General features: G+C 48.1%; 1 protein-coding gene and 1 long non-coding RNA gene across 3 annotated transcripts in view; one reads left to right on the forward strand and one right to left on the reverse strand.

Moving 5' to 3' along the window:
- Positions 1–1,278, reverse strand: part of LOC134482693 (uncharacterized) — a 79,430-nt gene extending 78,152 nt beyond the window's left edge. The window contains exon 1 of the long non-coding RNA XR_015649422.1: positions 1,227–1,278. This is a non-coding gene — a long non-coding RNA (uncharacterized LOC134482693). The remainder of the gene's footprint in view (positions 1–1,226) is intronic.
- Igf2r (insulin-like growth factor 2 receptor) overlaps positions 1–24,136 on the forward strand; it is an 88,411-nt gene that overhangs the window by 28,619 nt on the left and 35,656 nt on the right. Inside the window, 11 exon segments of one of the 2 annotated variants that reach the window (NM_012756.2) lie at positions 2,214–2,332; positions 3,355–3,453; positions 6,578–6,710; positions 8,749–8,878; positions 11,248–11,353; positions 15,690–15,855; positions 15,993–16,155; positions 16,963–17,066; positions 20,236–20,400; positions 22,653–22,793; positions 23,798–23,941. In NM_012756.2, coding sequence (NP_036888.2) covers positions 2,214–2,332; positions 3,355–3,453; positions 6,578–6,710; positions 8,749–8,878; positions 11,248–11,353; positions 15,690–15,855; positions 15,993–16,155; positions 16,963–17,066; positions 20,236–20,400; positions 22,653–22,793; positions 23,798–23,941 — 1,470 coding nt within the window. 2 annotated transcript variants of the gene reach the window in all.

The raw sequence follows: 24,136 nt of genomic DNA on the forward strand, positions 1-24,136 counted from the left end.
CCTCCTGTCCCCTAGTGGGGCATCTTCACTTGCTTGGCCAATGAGGAACCCTAATCTTGCGTAGCAGCGTGGACCCTCACACATAGCCAAGATAGCTCCAACCCCTCTGAACCCTGCCCTTCTTTTCTGCAACGCGGCACTTTTGAGCGCGCCCCTCCTGCAACGCGATACTTTTGAGTGCGCCCCTTCTGCAACGCGCGGTCCTGATCATAGAACCCTTCGAATCCTCCCTTTGTGCAGCTTTGTACCCCTTAGGATAACTCGGAAACCTCTGAACCTTCCCTTCTCCTCCCCTCCCCTCCCTTCCCCTCCCCTCCCCTCCCCTCCGCACTCAACCACCGGAATCACGCTAAAATCCTCCGAACCCTCGGGCAGCGCGGCATCCTGGCTCGCGCAGTGCCGCTGGAATCGCGCGCTAAAATTCTCCGAACCCTTGAGCAGCGCGGCACCCTGGCTCACAGTGCCGCGGAACCTTCTGAACCCTCCGAACCCTCCCTTCTTGTAGCTTTGCACCCTCAGGATAGCTCGGAACCCTCTAAACGTTCTCTTCCCCTCCCCTCTTGCCACACGGCACAACCAGAATCACAGCACAACAGGAATCACATTAAAAATCCTCCGAACCTTTGGGCAGCGGCACCCTGGCTCGCGCAGTGCCGCGGAATCCTCAGAAATCCCGCTTGCCCGCAAACACGGATTGTGCAGAAATCCTCCGGACCCCGGTTCCCCCACAGTAGCGTGGTGCAGCCCGGAGTAGAACCCCCTCCCCCCTTTCGCAGCGTGGCACACTCGTGCTGTGGATCGCCAGTAACCCTCTGGAGCCTTACCCTTGCGTATAGCAGGCAGGCGCGCAGGACCCTCCCCTCCCTTCTCCTCTTGCTGACGCGGCATGGCGGCTGCGCGGCTCTTGACCGGCCCTCGTGTAGTTTGGAACCCTCGTGAGCTGCGGGGCAACCGAGTGCTGAGTCCTCATGCAGCTCGGAAACCTTCACCCTGGCGCTGAACCTCACGCGGGGGAGCCTTTGCGCAGCCTGGAACTCTTAGCTGGAGCCCTCGAGCTGCCGGATCGTGTGGAACCCTCACCTCGCGTGGAGTCCTCCGCTCCCGTGGAGCTCTCCCTTCGCGGAATCATCCTTTCGTTCGTGGAATTCTCCCCTCGCATGGAATCCTACCCTCAAGTACAGAATCTTCCCCTCGCATTGCCCCTCACGCGCGGAACCCTAGCTTACCTCGGCTCTCCAGGATGTCTGCGTGGTTACTGGCGGTGCTGTGCTTCCTGCTGCCCGCTAGAGCAAGGAGGGATAGATATAACGTTGGAGCCTCGGCAGGGGGTGGAGATTATTAAGTTCCGCCCCAACTGTGTCACTTAATTTCCCCTCTGCTCAGCCCAACCTCGTCAGCCAGTCTAGGGCTCCTCCTCTTGCTCCAGCCTGGAGCCTGTGCTTTTGATGGCCTTACAGCCCTGGAAGTGTTTCTATAAATTGCCTGCTGAACAGGTTGGGAAGATTTGAAGGAATACCAGAGAGACCAGATATTTCAGGCAGACTTGAGTAGCAGATATTATGGTTATGTATGATGTTTTTAAGCACTTGTCTGATGAGTAGCCCTTGCTTGCCTCGAACTCGCACAGAGAGATACACTTCTCTTAGTCTCTCCACTGCTTGAATGCAAAGTAGGCAATGCCATTCCCGTGGAGGTTTTCATGCCCTCCCAAGCCACCAAAAAGATAGTTTTACAGGAGATAAGCAGGCAGTTCTCTTCAACAGTTGCCAGTATTGGTTCAAAATTTGAGACTCTTACAGTTTATTTTAGGCATATTTAAGCAATGCACAATTTGAAAAAAAATTCTCTGGTTTAATTAACTTAATCCTATCTGTACAATAAATCTTTACTTATAACTACATTGAATCTTTTGTGAGGTTCAAGTGAAGTCTTCCATACAGATCCGGTTCTATCGATTAAGGAAGAAGGCTCACAGGAAATGTCTGGGGCAGCTGCTGTGGCCTGGCTATACAGAGATAGCACAGAGCTCACCAGGCTATTAACCACCCCTGCTCCCAGCCTTCTGGGCTGGAAACAGGTTATCTCCTCTCCCTTTGAAGAGACAACCCTGCATGTTTAACATTCCTGGCTTGCCTAGTGCTTATCTGTGAGAGAGGAGCCTACGTGCCTGTATGTTTGTTCATTGTGTGTTCATTCTTCTCCTCTCCAAACAGGTGACTCACTTTTGAGAAGTTCAGCCAAATCACTCCTGGAATTTAACACCACTACGGGCTGCCAGCCTTCAGAGCACAGAATCCAGACTAGCATTACATTTCTGTGTGGGAAGACCCTGGTGAGTGGGGCCCTTTTCAAGCTCCGTATTAGGAACATTCTCCCCTTCTGGTGTTCTTGTTAGAGGAATTCTGATCCTGGAGGAATAAATGACTAAATTTCTCCCTCTCCTTCTCACTCCCCCTATTCTTCCCCTTCCCCCTCTTCTTCCTCCTTTCCCTCTTCTTCCCCCCTCCCTCTTCCCCCTCTCCCTTTTCCTCCCACCCCCTCCCCCTCCACATACACAATTTACCTTCACATCACACTACCATCCAGAACCACCAACTAAATCTTAAAGCCAGTTAGAATTGGAGTGAAACTTGAGTTAGGATGAATGTTAATTTTAGACCAACCTATAACCACACTATTGTACAAACTGAGATCTTAAAATCTATTTGTGGCAGCATGAACCATGGAGGGCATGTTGCAGAGCAAGCTAGCTGCGGATTTACTTCTGTTGATTGTTCTTAAGAACTTGGTGTTCACTGTAGGAGAAACAGGACTTGGAGGTGAACACCTTGGTCTTCCTCATGGGTTAGGTAGAAATTAATTATTGCCGTGCAGGGTTTACCTAGAGTTAAGTGGTCTGGTTGCCAGAAGGGGCTGTCTGGGGTGGGATCTGGTGAGTCTACCCAGGCTCAGTGTTCATGGGCTCCTCAGGGACCTCCTTACAGGATGTATGAAGTCATACTTTCTGGCTCTGATTCTGCTTTTTTTTGGTTCAGAGACCATTTGGCTCTTGAGAAGAAGGCGAGTGATAATCCCCATGAGTTTACTCTGCCTGTGGAATTGGGGGATAATTTCCCATGAGTTTACTCTGCCTGTGGAATTGGGGCAGCTGGGCAGTCAGTCAGACAGGGTGTATGGAGACTCTCATCTCCCAACTTTTGTGTTTGAGGGATGTTCTTGGTAACCCTGTTGAAGTAAGCAGTTATGTTTCCTCTTGTTGCACTGGTATTTTCAGCGGATTTTCCAGTGTTTTAAGTTTAAAAACAAAATTGTATTATTGAGTGGTATGTTAACAATCTTTTTTTTTTTAAATAGGGAACTCCTGAATTTGTAACTGCCACAGACTGTGTGCATTACTTCGAATGGAGGACTACTGCAGCCTGCAAGAAAGACATATTTAAAGCTGATAAGGAGGTAATGGGGTTTGAGACTATTTGGTCATGAGATCTACTCTGGAGAGCTTGAAAGACAGAAAGGGTGTGGATTGTGATGGAGAGGGGGAGGGGAGGACTTTAGAGGAGCTTGGAGAGGGAAAGGTTTGAATTAGTATAGTCTCGTGAGGTAAAGTTTGTTTTTGTGGAGGTGAGGTTCCGTCTGCGCAGTGATACCGTGAGATTTAATTGTTAAAATACTTCTTCTAGGCCAGCTTCTGGTGCACACAGCACAGCACAGTCTGTTTTGGATTTAGCTTTTGTCCTGTTCCCTTTTGGCCCTCACAAACCTGACTGCTTCATCTTCCTCTGTGCCTGCTTCCTGCCCATGAGGTATCTCATGTTGATGATTGTAGCCTAGGTAGTCCAGACTTGGTATGTAGCTGAGGATGACCTTAAACTTGTAATCCTTCTGCCTTCATGGTCTGATTAAATCATGATTGTCTACTTGATAGACTTAAAATTACCATGGAAATAAGCCTTAGGGTCCGTGTCAGGACTTCCGGATCAGAGGGTTGAGATAGGGACCCATCCTGTGTGGGCGGCAGGCAGCATTGTGTGGGCTTTGGTCCTGGAGTGAGTGGGAAGCTGAAAGTGAGCTGAGCGCCAGCATCCTTGTGTGTTGTACTTCCGTGTGGATTAAATGTGACAGTGGCTTCCCACTCCTCTATCATCTCTGAAACCTAGAGCCAAAATAAACCGTCCTTCTTAAGTCGCTTCAAAGACGAGAAGAGCGTCTAAGATGCTCCGCCCCCTGAGTGTTGGCATTGCAGGTCTAGCCACAGTGCCTGGCCGTGCCCTGTGGGTTACAGCTGTCCTCGTCTCAGCCAGGGGTGGCTTTGAACTACTGTTTTACTCAGAGCTGCTCGTACAGGTTTTAAGAAAGTTATTTCTTTAAAGTACTGTATTTCTACATTCCTTATCCTAGTGCGCTGGGAGACATAAATTGCATATTGGTAGTCTGACTAAAGCTATGAAAGTGAGGTGAGCAGACATAAAACAACACCAACCATGTTAACTCCGTGTGTTGTGTTGGGGCTGGAAAACCAACTCTTTGGCAGGCCGCATGACGAGTGACTGTGTGCTTAGCATTCCATCCCCCATGTTTCCCGACAGCCTCCACGGAGTTTCTGGGTGCACTGTTGGGGTGTCTTCTCTGACCTGGAGAGAAGCAGTGTGATAGCTAGCCTTCCTGATGGGGGCCTGTAAAGCCTGTAGAGTAGAACTCTGTCCCAGCTCCATTCTCAACATTGATTGCTACCTTGTTTCTTCTGCTACTGGCTTCCGTTCACCTGACTGGAGGGCCAATGGCTTGTCGCCTTCGGAGGGGATGTTTCTGTGTGTTCTTGCTTATGTTGTGACACTGATTTGCCGGATTTGGGATACTTGGGTCTGCTCTTCTCTCTGGCTTTTTGAAATGGTCTGGAAATCATTACATAGCTCGGGTGTCCTCATGTTTACACGGCTCTGTCTCTGTCAGTGTCTTGGTTGATTTTGACTATAGCCCAATTAGATAAACTTCTTGCCACCATTTTCCTAGGAATTCAGTGTTTAACTGGAGTTCTCTGCCTGCTCCTTCCTGTCACAGGTACTCCACACATAGTGTGTGGCAGGGAGGCTGTCTGCTGTGTGGAGGAGGTTAGCAGCCCTGTAGAGTTTGGCTTTTGCTTCCTGCATAGTAAGGACCTTTTTTTTTTTTTTTTTTTTTGGTTCTTTTTTTTTGGAGCTGGGAGTAAGGACCTTTTAAAGCAGGGAATGTGTGTCCTGATTTTTGAAAGATTGATCATGTGGTTGTGAAGTCATGGGGTAGGAGAGGGATCTAAGCTAAATTGGGGAACTTGTTGGCGACTGTTGGATTCTGCTAGTTTGGACAAAGGTGGCGACTCAGGTGGAGGTGACAGGAAGTGAAGACATGAAGGACTGACTTTGAAGACTGACAGAACTAGCCACCATTTGGATATGGGTCATAGTCAAATGTCATGATTTTGACCCCAGGCCACTTGGTGTCCCCCTCCCCCATTGACTGAGATGGAGGACAGCATGCTGTTGGGAGAAGTCATAAGCACACTTGAGTATTTTGAAATGATTTCTGTGTCCAGGTAGCAATGGTGGTAGTGTGGTAAGAGCAATAGACCCTTTAGATCTGGGTTGTCTGGCAGGTATTTTAGCCAGGGTGACCCCCACTACAGGGCAGTAGGGTCCGTTGCAAATTTGGGAGCACTTCTGTATTTATTATTATTTTAAATTTTGTTTTACTGCATGTGCACAATACCCGTGGGTGGACATGTCAGGATGCACATGTGGAGATCAGAGGACACTATGGACTTGGTTCTCCCCTTCCACCCTTTAAACTCAGGTCTTCAGGCTTGTGTGGCAAGAGCGTTCCTTCCAGAGACACCCTGCATTTCCAATTGGTGGTGGGGGCATGTTTCCAGGGTGCAGCTGAGGTAGCAGGGAAACCAGGTGTCTCTGCACAGGAACCTAAAAGGAAGGAGTCTTTAGGCTGTGGTCATGAGACCAGGGCAAGCCTAGGAAATGAGCTTCAGATCTGATAACAGGCAAAGTCAGCTGGCAGATACGGCTTTGGTGTGGTGAGGGACAGGCACCCAGATGTAACAGTGTTAGGAAGAGGGGACAAAGGACAGGGATGGCTCAGGGATTTTCCTTTAAGCTACAGAGATGGGAAGGTAGTTGAGGGAGATGCAGAAACTGGAAAAGATCCTTGTAAGTCAGCGGATATTTGTAGCTGAAGGAAGTGGTCTAGGACAGGGAAAAGAAGAGACATACAGCCTCAAGAAGGGGAGAGAGACCTCGGAAATGGTATAGAGGGCTGAACTGTTTTTTGAGACAGGGTCTCATTCACTATTCGCTGGCCTGGGAACTTGCTGTATAAACTAGGTTGGCCTTGAACTCACCGAGCTTCTCCTACCTGTGCCTCCGGAGTGCTGGGGTTAAAGAGTTGTACCACCATGCCTGACAGAACCGTGTTTATTCTATACATAAGGGACAGAAATCACTGTTGTGCATTCTGTCCATCACACGTTTGTGATCTAGCTGCCTGTGTCGTGGGATGAAGGAGGTGCCTCACTGTTTCTCTGCTTCTGCAGGTGCCATGCTATGTATTTGATGACAAGTTACAGAAGCATGATTTGAACCCACTGATCAAGCTGAATGGCGGCTACCTGGTGGATGACTCTGACGCTGACGCATCTCTGTTCATCAATGTGTGTAGAGACATAGGTAAGAGCTGGCCTAGGAAGAGGGTGGGGTGTGTGGCCAGTGCCTGCGCTGCCCCTTGACATGTACATCCTCAGTAGAGTCTCTGAGAAAGCTTTGTCCTGAAAGGTGTTCTCTGGAGAGCTGTGTTTGTCTCCCTCAGCCAATCTCACTCTTTCCTTCCACCAACTCTACAAATTCTACTCAAGCTATTGCTGGAGGTTTCCTCTATTGGAAGGTTCCTCTGCCTGATACTCTGGGATTTGGGGCTCCATGGTGAGCCTTGTTTGAGTTTTCTGTGTTTACCCAAGCCTCCTGGCTTTGAGTTGGAGGCTGGGTAAAAGGGCTGAGGGATGACCAAGGCTCTAAGAATGTGGTTGTGGTATGTGCTTGGGGTGGGATGGCCTCTCTGGTTTTCTCCAAAGGACTGTGTGAGAGGCCAGCATATCTCTCCTTGATAACCAGGGGTTGTAAATGAAGGCCTCTATCTTAGAAGCGTGGTACAGTATTTACCTATAAATGCTGCGTTATTTATTGCTTGCTAACCTCCCTAGTTCTTGTGCTTCTCAAATGGACTCAACTTTGGGAACCCTGTAGATTAGGACTGGTCTTTCTGATGTGCTAGCTGTGACCACGCCATAAAGAAATTGTACTACCAAGTAAGGAAATTTAAAAAGAAAGAAGAAAAGAGGGCATACTTTTCTTACGTTTCTTTCTCAATATATATGAGATGTTGGTCTTAGAAAAACATTGGAGGAATAAAAGCCAGTTTAGTACATGATATCTTAGTGGGTGGTGGGTATATGGCTGATCTATAGTTCTTTATATTGTATACATACACAGTCCCTCTTACTTGTGTATTCTGATTAACAGCTAAAACAATAATAATTTCGCTCCACCCAGAACTGCCAGTGGCCAGCGATGACTGTGGATTTTCCCGCAGCGTTGCAGCAGCTTAAGTCTGGCTATTAACTTCTGCAACAGCCAGCCGCTGTTTCAGTTTGGAAAACACTGACATTTCTAGCCTTGAATTTGATTTGGAAAATACATTTATGTCCCTTAAAAAAATTCTTTGGAGGCTTATTTTAATTCATTAAATATTTTAGACCTCCCCCCTCCCCAATTATCTGGCAGTTTGGGAGAAATCAGCCTTTATAGTCTTTAAAGGGGGTTGTGTGTCCCCCACTGCTCATTCTTTAGCCCCGGGAAATTGCCCAGAGCCCCAAATTAACTTTGAAGGGGCACCTAACGCCTGTACTTACTTTAGACCCGGCTGGTATTTCCTGTCTTGGGGATTTGGTTCTTGCCTCTCCTCCTTCGGGATCCAGGCAGTCTCTCTGCTATCAAGACCCTGTGGGTGTAGTAGCCTCAAAGGACCACTGCTGTGGGTGGAAGCAGGTAGCTAGATCTGAGTTTCCAGAGGGTGGCAGGAGTCAGGGCACCCTTCCCACTGTGGCTGAGGTGGCTTTTGAGTCCTGGGGATATGCTACCGTTACATGTGCAGTGGTGTTTAAGACTCTGGCCTGATGCCACTTTAGTGGTTCAGTCTTACAGCCTTAATCATTCTGAAGTTTCTTGGAGCTTTGGGCTGGGGAGGAGGAAGCATCTAGTGGAGGAGTAAAATGTCTAGTAGGGAGAGAAGGGAAAGGGGAGATAGAGCCGGAGACAGAGAAGGGAGGGAGGAAGGGAGGGAGTCATCCTGTAGGATGTGAGCCCAGACCTGTCTGTGGTGTCTTTCCATTGACACAAGAGACTTTCTGCTTGTCCCTAGAATGCCTCATTTTCTAGTGTCTCAAACTTAAAGGGCTAGTGCTAAAGTTAGACTGTGAACACTTCGTAAACACAGGTGACAGGAATGTCTGTCAGCTGGGCCCCTTATATGCCACGGCAGAGTGGTACGTGATGCCCCCACATGTTATGTGGAAAGTTCTCATGCAGAGCCTCAGAACACAGTAGATGGAGATTGTGAAAATCTGTTGTTTACTTAAGAGACTGGCCCCAAGGATCCATGTGATGCTACTTCTGTTGCTTGTGCTTTAAAATCTTATGTGATGTTTTGCAGACTCCCTTCGGGACCCCAGCACACAGCTGAGAGTCTGCCCTGCTGGCACTGCTGCCTGTCTGCTGAAGGGGAACCAGGCATTTGATGTTGGCCGGCCCAAGGAGGGGCTGAAGCTATTGAGCAAGGACAGGTAAGTCTGGCCACCTTGGTGGCTCATTTTAGGTCCTCAGCAAGAGAGCCTGCCTTTTAGTGGGAGCGGGACTAATGGAGAAGAGAAGGGAGTGGGAGCTTGGTAATTAATGGGGGTGCTGGCATGATCAAAGAATGCTCTGTGTGTGTGTGTGTGTGTGTGTGTGTGTGTGTGTGTGTGTGTGTAGATGACATTGTGAGACCCATTGTTTTATACAATTAATAGTTGGTAAATGAATACTGGCAAATACAACTAATTCTGAGGAAAAGATACAAAAAGAAAGAATTTGTCTTCTTGGAACTGGGGAGGGAAGCATGTTTGTTGCATTGCCGGCAGACTCACTGGTCGCTGTCTGGTCTTAGGCCGCTCCCCTGCTGCTCTTTTGCTTGATTTGTTAGGTAGCATTTATTTGGCTTTGTGAGACAGTTTTGTTTAACTCAAGGTAGCTTGGAATTGTTGACCCTGCTCATGTTTTTTCCTTTCTATCACTTGCGGGGTTATCTTTCTTTTGGAGAGATAGGTGGGGCAGTTTGCTGGTGGCCTTTTTGAGATGTGGCTTCTTTTTAGCCAGGGCACATGTATGTGCACCATCTCTTACCACATTTTATATACACAAGTTCCTGTGCTACCCTCCCGCCCCCGTTGTTCCTGCAAAAAGACAAACAAATAAACAACAAAAACCCCACAGCTTTTTTTTTTTAAATAAAAATTTATTTATTCACTTTACAACCCAGTATCAGTACCCCTTCACGCAAGTCTTCCCCCATTTCCCCTTCATCCTTTCTTTTGAGAAGGGGAAGTTCTCTTCTGGGTGCTAACACCTCAGCCTACCCCAGTCCTGCACACGAAGTTGCTGTGGGGCTAGGTGCGTCCTCTCCCACTGAGACCAGGCAGAGCTGTCCATTTAGGGGCCTGGGATCCATGGGCAGGCAGGCAGGCAACAGGTTCAGGGTCAGCCCCTGCAGCAGTTGTTTGGCGAACCTGCATGAAGATCAAGCTGCTCATCTGCTATATACATGCTGGGGGCCTAGGTCCAGCCTGTGTTCACTCTTCTTTTGTTGGCCATTCTGTCTCTGAGAGCTCCCGGGGTCCAAATTACTTGACTCTGTTGGTCTTCTTGTGGAGTCCCTGTCCCCTTTGGGTCCCTCAATCTTTCTCCCAACTCTCCCATAAAACTCCCTGAGCTCCATCTCATGTTTGGTTGTGAGTTTCTGTATCTCTTCCCATTGGCTGCTAGGTAGAACCTCTCAGAGGACAGTTATGCTAGGTTCCTGTCTTTGCAGGCTGTCCCGGGTGCCTGATTGCCCTGTGGCAGTTGTGGGAACTGATGCAGTACTAGATTGCAGACTTGAACAGACGCTGCTGGAGCAGGGCCTGTGTTGTGAAAATGCTGTGAGTTTTCTGTGTCTGTGTTAACATGCTCACAATGCCGTAAGCAAACACTGTAGGCTTGGGCCTGAACAACAGCACTTTATTTCCTCAGCTGCGATTTCAGAGACTAGGGCCTGATTACAGACAGGTTGGTTTCTTGTGTGTCCTATCCTCTTTTCTTGTTAGTGGCCATCTTTTCCTTATGTCTACCCAGCCTTCTCTGGTCTGTGTTCTCATCTAATCACGAACAACAGAATTGGCACATGAAGGTTCGTTTGTTAACCTCTTTAATGTGCTTATGGCTCAGTAGTTGTGTTGAGGCATTTTGTCAAGGCTGCACCATTGGAGTTGGGAGGGATTGTCAAGAGCGACAAGCTGGTGATGGAGGGCCCAGGTGGTGGCTGAGGGTTCGGGGAAATGTGGGATGCCAGGCTCAGTGTGGCTTGTCTACTGTCAGCACACGTGTGGTGGTGTATGCGAGATAGGTGCACGTCCCACAGGTGACTCGGGAACTAGTGACTAGTATTCATGCTTCCTGCTTCCTGGCAGAGCATGGGCTGGGCTTTGGGAACGGCAGTCTTAGCCTGTAGCTGTTGTGTCTGCCATCTTGACCAGACGATCACAGGTTGACAGGTTGCACAAAGATCTTTGGTTTGTACTTAGATGTTAGAGGGAGGTCATGTGACCTTGTGGGCAAAATTGTATTAATGTTGGTTTTGTTTTATTAGGTTCCTTAAAAAATAATTCCTTTATGCAGGCAGTTCCCTTTGGTATTTTTAGTTTGCATACTGATCATGTTTATTTGATTTTCAACAGGAAGTTACACTGAAGTTTATACTTTTATGTTCTTGTTAAAACATGAAAATATGGTGGAGTTGTTTAATTGTTCTCCTCTGCTACCCAACCCTACCACTCACTGCTGACTTGTAGGGCAGTGCATCTATTGGAATGTAACTTACATTTATGTAATGTAACTTCTCCACATGGCTTTTGTGCAGGCTCGTTCTGACTTATGTTAAGGAAGAAGGAGAAAAGCCAGACTTCTGTAATGGTCACAGCCCTGCAGTGACAGTAACATTTGTGTGCCCATCTGAGCGGAGAGAGGTAAGTGACTTGTCCCTCTGTGACTTTAAAGATGTGATTTCCCCACCCACAGATTTGCCCAAGTGATATGTGCCCTATGTATGAGTTTAGTTTGTGTCTGTAGGTACACGTGAAGACCAGAGAAAACCTAGGATGTCATTCCTGAGGTTCCCACAACCAGTTATGCTGACCATCTGCTCAGGAAGCCTCAGGGATCTCCTAGCCTCAGGGATCTGCCTGTCTGTGCCTTCCCAGCACTGGGATTCCAGCTGTGCACCACAGCGTCTGTGCTTCCCGATGTCTGGTTTTTAAAAAGTAGATTCTGGAGATCAAAATTGAATGGCAGTAACATCACAAACTGAGCTGTCTTCCCAGCCTTGAAGCTTGGGATTCCTGTGGGAGAAAATCAGTCCTGTCTCCCATTTTATTTCCTGCCTGCCTGCCTGCCATCCCTCTCACTCACAGATACAGGCAGATTGACCACTCTCTTAGCCGCTTTAATTTTCATTTCATTTATTTATGTGCTTGTGGCTGGGGTTGAGAGCCAGGGCCTTGGGCATGCCAACAACTGCTTTGCTGAGGAGTTGCTTTTAAGTCTCAGAGAGAGGCAGACAGTCAGGTGTCTGTTTTGAATGCATAGTTTATTGTCCATACGTAATAAAAGGGAGGATAACTCATGTGAAATAAGCCTAACAACCTAACAGTCCACCTCTGAGTGACGCCACCACCATCCAGTGGCAGAGATCACTCAGGGACCATTGCTAGAGGTAGTGGCACCAGGCAGGTTGCAAGTCTGATGTCCCAGTGCACAACCAACCCCCGTGTCCGTGTCCACACCCAGTGTTGGGGAGGTCATTGAGGGGATCTTGGCTCCACTGCATATGTCCTTTGAGAGTGACAAGGTTAATTGGTGCAGCCTCAGTTTTGCTTAGCCAGGTCGATCAGCGTGCTGGACACTCTACACCCACAAGGATCAGAGCCAGGGCATTGGCAGGAGATCTGCTGGGAGACGAGGTCACCAAAAGGGTCTCTTTGCATGACTCTTGGAGCCTGGATTTTTTTTTTTTTTCTTCAGACCCTCTAGCCCCTGCTTCTAAGTGTTATGGGTCACCTGATCCCAGGGCACTGCTGGTTACACTCAAAAGTGTTCACATCAGCACATCTTGATGTCAGGACAGTAAGCAGAAGGTCCTCCATTTTGTCTCTTTCGTTTGACCTAAGTGTTCACACTACACCTCAGAATGTCATGAGTCACTTGAGTCATCTTCATGAGCCTTGTCCAGGCTTGTTTGCCAATCAAGTGAGAAAAGGAGGGGTTTGTTTGTTTGTTTTGGTATGTGTCTGCCCTTTTGTAGTAGATAGAAGTCTGAATTTTTTTTTGCTGAATATACATGGAGTTTGCTCTGATTTTAGGTCAGTCACTGACCTGTTTGGTACATGTATGGAGGTCATGGGGATACAAGCCAAATTGATGCTTACCTTGCCTTTGAGCACCCCTGTCTAGTTTTCCTATCTCTGTCAGCTTGATGGCTACCATCTGATGACCGAATGTATGTGAGGAGGGTTCATGTGCACTTTGCAGTTGTGTGTATAGACATGGAATCTCATCCCGGTGAGCTGCTCTAGGCTGCAGTTCAGTTCTTTTTTTTTTTGGGGGGGGGGGTCTGTGTTTGGTAAGAAACAGTTTCTACCAGAATGATTAAGTACCAGAAGTCTGCTTGTTTCCTTCCTCCTCCAAGACCCCCAAGGCATCTCTTGGTGTTGTCTGTGGGCCTTGAGGTGGTTCTTCAAGCTGCTGCCTGGACAGAGTGTTTGTGTTGACTCTGCTTGACCACCACAGACCTTGGAAGTTTGTACAACGTTTGTTGACTTGTTGAGTGCTCTAGCAGCTGGTATTTAATAAGTATTTTTCTTGTTGTATCCTTTTTAAAACAGATCATTGGATTTTTATGTATTGTAAAATTTACCTGTTTTGTTGTATAAGCCAATGGGTCCTTAAGCATTTTTGCTTAAGTTGTATCTTTTACCACAATTTAGTTGTAGAAAATTTCCACCTCTCCTCCCTGCCCTGGGAATGGTTTTGCCTATTAGCGATCAGTTATTCTCCTCTTCTCACAGCACACATGCCACCTGGGCCTGCTTTCTGGCCATGCACGCGGCTGGCTGCGTAGTATGTGCGTCTCTGGTGTTATCTCGCCACTCAGCTCTGCAGCTCCTTGGCAGGCTATACTGAGACTTATGCTGGGAAGCAGAGGAGGGTTGGGCCTGCAGTTCTGCCAGCTAATTGTGTGATCTGCTGTGAACCATGACTGGTCTCTAGCAGGTGCTTAGAAAATCCTGAGGGAACTTAGGTGCCTAGAAGCAGTACGGCTTCCTGGTCCTCAGTCCAGTGGCTTAGTTTCTCTAAGAGTTAAACAGGAGACACTGACCCATGAGCTGGAAACCTGCAGGCTTCCTCTTTAGTTCCTACCAAAGACTGGAGAACAAGGTGGTAGAGTACATTTGCTGAACTGGAGAAATCTTTTTTTTTTTTTTAAAGATTTATTTATTATATATAAGTACACTGTAGCTGTCTTCATATAAGTACACTGTAGCTATCTTCAGGCACACCAGAAGAGGGCATCAGATCCCATTACAGATGGTTGTGAGCCACCATGTGGTTGCTGGGATTTGAACTCAGGACCTCTGGAAGAGCAGTCAGTGCTCTTAACCACTGAGCCATCTCTCCAACCTGAACTGGAGAAATCTTAGCTTCATCTGGAGCACCTTCTTAAAAGAGTCATTAAAGTTACCCTTGTTTATTTGCACATGCATGTGTGAGGGTGTACATCTGGAGGTCAGGACAGCTTGGTTCTCCTCTACCATGGGTGTCCTGGAGATGGAACTCAGATCATATGCCAAGCTTAGCAGTAGGAACCTTTACCTGCTGAACCATCCCACCTGCTGCTGTGTGTGTGTGGGGGAAGGTGGGGGTACTGTGTGCACAGTGCGTGTGCATATGTTGTGTGTGTGGGGGTATTGTGTGCACAGTGCGTGTGCTTATGTTGTGTGTGTGTGGGGGTACTGTGTGCACAGTGCGTGTGCTTATGTTGTGTATGGTGGCCAGAGGACCCTGCGTGTTGTTCTTCAGTAGCTGTCTACCCTGCTATTTCAAGAATGGGTCTCTCACTGAGACCTGAGGCTTACCGGATTCTTCCAGGTTAGCCAGCCATTGAGCCTCAGGGACGCTTCCTCCTCAGCACTGTGTGTCCAGGGTGTATACTCTCACACAATCACACATGGCTTGTTAAAGGGCACAGACATTCAACTCAGGTTCCCATGCTCGTTCAGCAGACACAGTACTGACTGAGCTATCTCCTCAGCCCACATTTCGTTCTTTTGAGAGGGTCTTGCTGCGTAAGTCAGCTCAGGCCTACCTCAAACCCACAGAGCTAAGTGTTCAAGTGCTGGCATAATAGGTGTGCATGATCATGCTGGGATCTGGAAGGCAATAGATGGCGGTGCTCTCGCATGGCAATATTCCTCAGCCACAAGGTTGGGAGCCACCCACAATGCCTGCCAGGGTTGTAATGATTCTCCAGTGACACAGTTCAGAGTGGACCTGTTAAGTGAAGCTGGTGTTACTCAGGGTGATCTGAAAGGGTTACAACTAAGTACAGTTACAAGTCCAGTGGAGGAAAAAAGGTTAAAAAAAGTTTTAGATTATGGTGAGATGGCCCAGCCAGCAAACTGCTTTCTGTGCATGAGGATCTTAGTTTGAACCTCAGACACCTATGTCTGTAACCTCAGTGCTGGGAGTAGGGTATGTTAGGAAACAGGCGGATCTCTCTCTCTCTCTCTCTCTCTCTCTCTCTCTCTCTCTCTCTCTCTCTCTCTCTCTCTCATACACACACACACACACACACAAACAAGTAAGGTGGGAAATACTAGAGGAACACATCTCAGGTTGACATGTGGCTTATACACATGAGTGAGTGGACTCACACACATACATGTTCCTCATACACATGGGTGAGTGTACTCACACACATACATGCTCCTCATACACATGGGTGAGTGTACTCATACACATACATGCTCCTCATACACATGGGTGAGTGTACTCATACATACATGCTCCCCATACACATGGGTATGTGCACCCACACACATACATGCTTCCCAAACACATGGGTGTGCGCACCCGCATACATACATGCTTCTCCCACTCCCTGCTCTCAAATAGCACACATGTGCATACCCATGCAGGCACATACAGAGTTCTAACAGTCTGTCCTTGGGCTTTCCTGGAATATGGGAAGTATGTACGAATTGTGCATAAAACTCGGATTGCATCCTTTAACATTGCTCCCCATAGGGCACCATTCCTAAACTCACTGCCAAGTCCAACTGTCGCTATGAAGTTGAGTGGATCACTGAGTATGCCTGCCACAGAGATTACTTGGAGAGTGAAACCTGCTCCCTCAGCAGTGAGCAGCATGATATTGCTATTGACCTTAGTCCCTTGGCCCAGCATGAAGAAGGTAGGTGTGTGGGCCCCTGTTCCCTCCAGTGTTTATAGGAGGAGCCTAGCTGGGAGAGATGGGCTTGGGTTTACCTAAAAGAACACTACATTTTCTGATGGGTGAACAAACACTCTGCTGGTTTGTGTTTTCTCTAGGGTCCCCCTATGTAGCTGATGGAGGAGAATATAGGTTTTTTATGAATGTCTGTGGGGACACAAAGGTCTCACTCTGTAACAAAGAGGCTGCTGTTTGTCAAGAGAAAAAGGTGGATTCCACTCAAGTCAAAATAGCAGGAAGACACCAGAACCAGACACTCCGGTGGGTGATAGTCAAGTGCATTGTGCGTACTTGTGAGCCATGGCTCTGCCCTCCTCTTCCTTTTGCCATTTGCCCTGAGCACAAGAAAGTCAGAGCCTAGCTCTGCTTCCTGTGCACTTTGGCAAGTTGCCATTTGTCCCTGAGCAGTTGGACGGTTTCCTGACTCTGATAAGTGCACATCTGTTAGGACTATTGGTTTGTAAATGTATTGTTACTAAGAACATTATAGGGAATTTAGGTAGTTTACAGTTCATGTGGCTATTGTTTTTGTGTTCCCTCCCTCAGCCCCCCACCCCCAACCCCCAACCCTTTTTGTCTCTTCTGGCAGTTTGGGAATCTGAAATACCATTGGTGTTATACATAAGTTTAAGTAGCTTAAAACCCTGCTGTAATTCTTAGAACCTTAAGTTGGTAGTTGGCTTCACAAAGGCAGGAAGATGCAGTTTTCTGAAATTGAGTCTTACACCAAATCTTATAGATGGTGGTTTTGGATGTTCCTAGCCAGGCCGTCTGACATGTGGGCATTATTTATGTTGTATAAAATCCCAGAGCGACAGCAAGAGCAGCTTTCTGCTTGCCAGCAAAGCGGCTGCCCTCCCTCCCTGCCGTTACTACTTTACAGCAAGGGGCCGACAGCCCGAACATTTGGAACTCATTTCCGCAGGGCGCTTGCCCAGCTGGCGGCAGAGCCTGCTGGTTCATGTCAGGAGTGATTTGTGGGTGGTATGCAAAAGGCTTAACAAAGCAGCTTTTTAAACTTCAAGTTTCTTTCTTGGTTCTATAAAACACTGTATATTCACAACCTAGGTACTCAGATGGAGATCTCACCCTAATCTATTCTGGAGGTGATGAGTGTAGTTCCGGCTTCCAGCGGATGAGTGTCATAAACTTTGAGTGCAACAAAACCGCAGGTGAGTGAGTGTGTGCTGCCCACCCCTGCTTTGTGCGTGAGAGTGTGCACTGCCCACCCCTGCTTTGTGCGTGAGAGTGTGCACTGCCCACCCCTGCTTTGTGCTAGTGGCTTGTGTGTGCACCCAGGTGTCTTTTCTTGGAAGTAGGGTGCTGAGTAGGGAGTGAGTTAACTGCCTTTGGGCCTGGCCACTTTCAGTCCCCAGGGTTTTCTGTTGCAGTAATTCCCTCCCTTCTCTCCCCCTCCAGGATGCATACATACATCCTGTTTCCATCTTTCTCTGCTCTCCATGTTTGTTTTGGGAATCTGCCCAGCGCTGGGTTTGCTGGGAGAGTCTGTGTCTTGGACTCTGCTGCAGGCTCACTCAGCAGAGGAGGGGGGCCCAGCAGAGGCGGCTTCAGCTCCATTCCTTCAAGTCTGTCCACTTTTTCCTTAAACAATCCTTTGAAGGTGATAGACTGGTAGAGTTTGAATTTGGGAATCTTGGGATGTCCCTGGGAGGGTCCAAGCTGAAGTCCCAACTCCCTTTGGGTGACTAGAGGCACCCCTGAGTCACTGGCTTGTCTCTCTTCATGTCTGATATTAGGCATCCCTGGCACCTGTAGGGAGATGATAACGTTCTAGCATTAGAGGTCTGTCCTGTCTAAGCCCCTCTGGCCCCGCCTCAGGCACCGCTGGCTGACTTGCTTCTACTTTAGGCTCTCGTTCTGTGGCTAGGCCTGGTTTCCATTCTCATCTGTATGCAACTGGCCCAAGCTCTCATGGCTGTTGCCCTTGAGTGTGTTTGTTTTGTATGTTTCTATGGTCAGCCTTGAACGGTTTGATCATGGTCCAGTTCCTGTGTGATTCATAGTAGGATCTGGAAGCAACCACTGTGCCTAGAGTTATGTTCTCATACACTGGCTAGTTTTTAAGCAGAGGATAGTTAGGTCAGGAGCTGGGCTAGGGAGCTGTGAACCACAAGACTCAGAAAGCCCTGAGGGCTGTGGCTTACTGGGGCCTTCCTTTTCCATTGGGTCTTTCTTATCACTTTCAGAGCTTGCCTGCTTTCATGCTGTTTGCTCAGGCATTCTCCACAGGGGCCTGATGGTGACAGATGGCTCCCTGGGAGTTCACAGACCAGAAGTAGAGATAAGGGTTTTTATGGTTAAGTGCAGGGTAAAGTGCTAAAGCTGAAGACTGACTGCAGAGTTTTGTTATCTGGAGGCTCTAGGTCATCCAGGTCATTGGGGTTGTGGGACAGAGGGGACAGAGGGGATATAGCTGGTTCTGGGATAGCCAAGGGACAGCAATCCAGAGGAGAGGTGTCTTCAGCTGCAAGGTCACCTATAAGCTGGTGAAGCTCATGTACTGCAGGAAAGCTCATTCCCGTCATATAGGGTGACACCATCTTTGTATGGCTGTAATGTGCCTCAGGCTGATGAGAAAATAGACTGGTTGTTGGGTGCCTCTCCACACCCAGATCCATTTTCCTTCTACTCATTTCTTTGGAATGGGCCTTAGGCAACTTGCTTGGAATTCTGGATCCTGTTCTGTCCCAGGTCCCTAGGCCACAAAGCCTGCTGTTGCTTCTGTGTCCTCAGCCAGCAGACACCAGGCTGGGTGCCAGCTTCTCTGGGCTCGTCTCTCTTGCTGCTTGGGTTACACTGTCAGGTGCTGTGACTCCCAAGACTGCCGAAGCCTTGCTTCCCAAGCCCACTTATTCAGGGCTTTTACTAGTGCTTGAGCTGAGGCCTCAGAGCGCAGGCTGGTCTCGTTTTCGGGATGCCGGGAAGGTGGATTGATAAAGCCAGAAGAGGACAGATAAGAGGATAGAAGATTGATAGACCACAACAATGTGAAAGTAAAGTCTAGTGAGTTAAGCTTGGAATTGAATGCCAAAAGCCTTTGGTTTTTCATCTTTCCTTTCTATTCCAAGAGGTTTCAGATATGCAAGTAGGAGGGAACATTACAAAGAACATTACAAAGAAAGCCTTTTTTAACAGCGGTTCTCAACCTGTGTGTGACCCATTCACAGGGGTCACACATCACATATCCTGCGTATCAGATACTTATATTACATTCATAACAGTGGCAAAGTTACACTTATGAAATGGCAGTGGAATAGTTTTATGGCTGCGGGTCAGAATGTGAGGACCGCTATTCAGGGGTACAGCATTAGGAAGTCAGAACGTGAGGACCGCTATTCAGGGTACAGCATCGGGAAGGCTGAGCGCCATGGCTTTAAGACGGTCATTTCCACATTTGCTTTGCTTTACTGTGTTGCTGTCTGGCTCTGGCTCACGTTCCACTCGGGATAGGTTTGCTTTTGGTCTTCCAATCCTAGTGATTTAGTTCAAGACTTTATAGAAATTACACTTGAGAACTCATTTGCTTTTGGCTATAAAACCTAATTTCCCCTTTCCTTAGAACATGAAACTGCTCAGACACACCTCAAGGATGCAGGCTGACACATGGGAGGTACAGCCGGCTGCGATTATGAAACCACCAACAGTGGAAAAAAGGGCAGCTTTGTGCCAGTGGCCATCTCTGGGAAAGGCCGAGGGATAGGATTTCCAGAGGGAGGGCAGTTCTCTGCCCAATCCTAAGCCAGGGAGATGTGAGGACCAAGCTTTGCTGTTCTGGGCAAATGCATGGGGCCTCTGTGGGTGGAGGAGGAGGTGGTGTTGACTCTAGTATGGCCCTACAGACACATACACTGAAAGGTTGCAAGTGTGGGTGCAGCCAGCGTTGGGAGTGTGCCTTTACCCTGTGGAGGAGTGTGAGGTCCTGCCTCCTCTAGCTGAACAAGGAACTGCTCTGTGCTTCTGCCTCCATTGGCCTCCCTGGTGTAGGTGTTGGGGAGACCTCAGGCCTTGCGCACTCATTAGCTTATATTCTTGGAACTGGGGTTCTGGTTTCTGTACTCTTCTCTCTGTATTCCTGCTGAGTCCTTTGCTGTGTGACTGCAGCCTGGAGCAGCAAAACATCCGCTGTGCTCCGTGGCCCTTACTCTCTCCACCTCCCCCCTGACACTTAGAGCACACTACACTAAGATAGCCCCTGGACGGCTAGCTGGACAGCTGACATTGATTGATACTGATTGCTGCTGCTTTCTTGGCTCTTCAGAAATTCCTGGGTTTGGGTCATGTCACCAAGTTGTGTGCTTTCCTGTGGCTTTGTATGTGTAGGTCAAGATGGGAGAGGAGAGCCTGTGTTCACAGGTGAGGTGGACTGCACATACTTCTTCACGTGGGACACTAAATATGCCTGTGTAAAAGAGAAGGAAGATCTCCTCTGCGGGGCCATCGACGGCAAGAAACGTTACGACCTGTCTGTGCTGGCTCGTCACTCAGGTATCGCTTACCTTTCTGGGAATAGTAGTCCCCGTGTTCACAGGAGAGACAGTTGATCACGGTGGTTTGGGGAAGCATTTTTAATTGCCAGCTGAGTCATGGCCGAGTTCCTTTCTAGCCATAGTATAACATATAAGGGACACTGAATCGGGAGGTGACCTACTTGCATCTGAGCCTCACTTTTTCTAGTTGAGCTGTCTTGGCTCACCTTCCTGGTTCAGTTATAGCTTACAGGGCCTGCTATGACCTGTCTTGTGCACTGTGCTTAGAGACAGATTCTCCAGCAATCTTTCCGTCATGACTGAGGGGATTGGTGGAGCTGGGTCTCTGCTATGTCTACATCCTGAACTTCTATCCTTTCATATGGCTGCCACTTTCCCTCTTTCCTGCCACTGAAAGGGGATCAGCATACCTCTGATCTGTAGCCATGGGAGAGTTGTCCAGCATGGATGGCTTGGTGAATCACAGTGTGTGTCAGTTTGAGGGCTTCATTGCAGAAACTGGTAGAGCGTGTGTTATGCTGAAGGTGCTGGGCAACTAACTACTGCTGAGAGCCCACATGTCACACTGCTAAAATGGGTGCCATCTTGACAAAAATAGAAGAGATGAATGAGAGTCAGTTTATAGGAGCCTTGCATTCCCTAAGAGAGAATGACTGCTTCAGAGCCAGCTCTCACTGTCCCACTGTCTTTTGAGGCCATTCTGAAAAGGCCTCAAAAGGAATATCTCCTGTATGTCTGTCCGGTTTAGGACAAGATGGGGGTCCACAGTAAATTACCTGTGTTAGCCAATAGCTTTAGAGTCATCTTCACAGTTTACTAGGTAAGCATCCTGGAAGCTGCAGGAGCATAGGGAATTTCTGTAGGAGTTAAATAGCTTCAGGAAGTGGGGGTCGAATCTTATGTAGGTGTGCTAATGAGAGGTTGGGTTTCTGCACTGTGGAAGAAGTTCTAATCTCTGGAATAGAACCCTGCTAAGAATCATGTAGCTCTAGCCAATTCGGTCTTCAGAAAGCTCTCCAGGAGCAGGACTGTGTGGGGGAGGACTCCAATCAGCACTGCTCCCTTCTGTGTGAGTGTGTGTGTGTGTGTGTGCGCGAGTGTGTGTACTTCTCAGTTACATACAACAACATGACATTTTCGGGGTTTGATTTTGTTTCTAAAGGAAAGGGGGTGTGTTGCTTACAGTTTCAGGAGGGATACAGTCCATCACAGCAAGGAATTCCTGACAATAAGGAGCGTGAATGGCTGATCATATTGCAGTTGCCATTAGGAAACAGAGAGGGAGACACTTTTGTTTTTAGTGTTTTAAGTATCAGTGTGGTACAAGGCACAGACTGGGATCTTGAGGGGTGGTACAGAGGTGCATTTAATGCACTGAGTAGACTGTGCCGTGGTCTGGCTTTTGAGGAACCTGGAGTGTTTCTGTAGCATCCAGATATCCCAGAGGATGTTGTGAGCTGGGAATTCAGAAAGTCCCACCCTGGAGGTGGTAGCCCATACCCCATGCAGCCAATGCCCAGCTCTTTGTGGGAAGCTTGGGCACACATACATGATGTCTCTCTGAGTGTATCTGTAGGCCACGTGTAGACTTGGGAGCCTAGCTTTCCAAAGACATTGTGTGTAGTCACTGGCAAGCTCTGTGATGTTACTTGTGGTTTCCAACTTTCCAAGGGGTCATTTCAGATATGAATGTGTGGACGCCTTTGTGTCTCCTTCAGGGCCAGTTTATGGGATGTAGGCACATTCTCATGACCGTTCTTTTCTTTGCCCGATACCCTTAACACCCAGTTGTGATCTCCCCTACCCCCCCCAACCACACACACACACACACACACACACACACACACACACACACACACACCACCCATCCTTACGATCTGTGAGCCAGACTTTCCACCCTGCTCCCAGTCAACCTGTGTAGAAGAGGTAGACACTTTCTTAGCTGCAGAGGCCTCTTGTGGGACCTGAAGCTCAGCATGTGACCCGTGCCCTTTCACTAGGCTCAGGACAGCAGCTGGCCTTCTCATGTGGTTCAATCTTTGGTTTTGTACTGTAGTGTTTGGGAGAAGTTTGTGGTTTCTTCAGAGGGCATTTTGGGGAATGGTCTGTTCCTGACACATTTGGTGGGAATGGAGACTCCATAACTCTCGAGTGCTAGAGATAGTGTGACCTTGGCGTAGTCACTATTTTAAGTGGGACCACAGGAAAAAGTCACTGTCTTCAACTAAAGGACTTTGGGTTTGACTGCAGAATCAGAACAGAATTGGGAAGCAGTGGATGGCAGCCAGGCTGAGTCAGAAAAGAGGAATTTCTTCATCAATGTCTGTCACCGGGTGCTGCAGGCGGGAAAGGCCAAGAACTGTCCTGAAGGTGCTGCCGTGTGTGCTGTGGGTGAGTTACCTCAGAGGGGGTGTGGGCTCCAGCTGCTTCCTTGGGGGAGACCTAAAATGTGGTTTGCTTAAGCATCCTGCCTTTGGGTAAATACTAAGGACAATAAGCATTTTAAAGTTTCAGGGTCAAAGCCAGTGTACTCTGAAGTCCTGAGGTTGGCAGAGGTGTAACTAGGCACAGAGAACCATGTTGGAAAATCCTCGATGATCTGTCTTCATTTTGTAGACATTTGAAGAATTCTTCAGACCCCTTTGCAGAATAATGCTGTTAGTACTTGTAAAGCTAATTTTGAATTTTCAACAGTCTCTGGGCAGACACTTAAGGGAGCCTTGAGCTGAGCAGCAGGTCTGGGTGTTATTCTTGCTGTCATTGTTTGTCTTGTATGTCGCAGAGGTGTTTGTCTTAAGAGACACTGAGCTTCAGTGTGTGTCTGGTAAGGTGTACTTTGAAGATGCCAGGAGGAGGGTAAGGAGAATCTGTTAGAAACATGGACGAGAAAATAGTGAGGCTTGGTTGGACTTCGGGGATTACCTTGGCATTCAGAGCTAGAGATGTGTCTCAGAGTAACCAAAGTCTTTGTCTTACTGAGGGCTCAGACATAGACATCTTCAAAAAGTAGCTGAGGCAGGGATTCACTCTACCCGCACAGGTGTGAGTTTCTGCTTGGTCATGAGTAAAGCCTGTGTCTTGGGCTGTGCTCCCCAGCTGCCGATGTAAGTCTAAGGGCAGCCGAAGCCCTGTATGTGGAATAGTGTCTTTTACAGATAGTGATGGTGCCCGCACAACCCATCCTTAAGATGCCTTTAGGGAATCCTATGTGTCGTTTCCAACATGTCCCTGCTAAGGCAGGAGGTGACTTCAATGTGACTGATTATTTTGTCCATCAAAGTCAGATTAGGTGGGCTAAGATCCTGGAGACCTGCTGGCATTCGGCCGAGTCTTGGTTTACTTTCTAAGGTTTACATGATGAGGATTTCCCACTCTCCCTTCTTTTTTCCCCCCAGATAAGAGTGGAAGTAAAAATCTAGGAAAATTTGTCTCTTCTCCTACAAAAGAGAAAGGACACATTCAGCTCTCTTACTCTGATGGCGATGACTGTGGTAATGATAAGAAAATAACAACTAACATCACATTTGTGTGCAAACCAGGTAAAGTCACAGAAGAGTCATACAATTCTCCATCATGTCTGCAGCAGGGCTGGGGTGGGAGGGCGGTGCTGAGCACTCCTAGTTCTGGTCTCTGGTAATGGGAATCAAGTCTGGGCTATCAGCCTAGAAATGGAGAAACCATATGCTGTCCACAGAGACTGTGTTGACATACTCCAAAGGAGTCGTGAGTCTTTG

This window comes from Rattus norvegicus, chromosome 1 (assembly GCF_021556685.1).
Source record: "Rattus norvegicus strain SHRSP/BbbUtx chromosome 1, alternate assembly SHRSP_T2T, whole genome shotgun sequence".
Taxonomy (NCBI): Eukaryota; Metazoa; Chordata; class Mammalia; order Rodentia; family Muridae; genus Rattus; species Rattus norvegicus.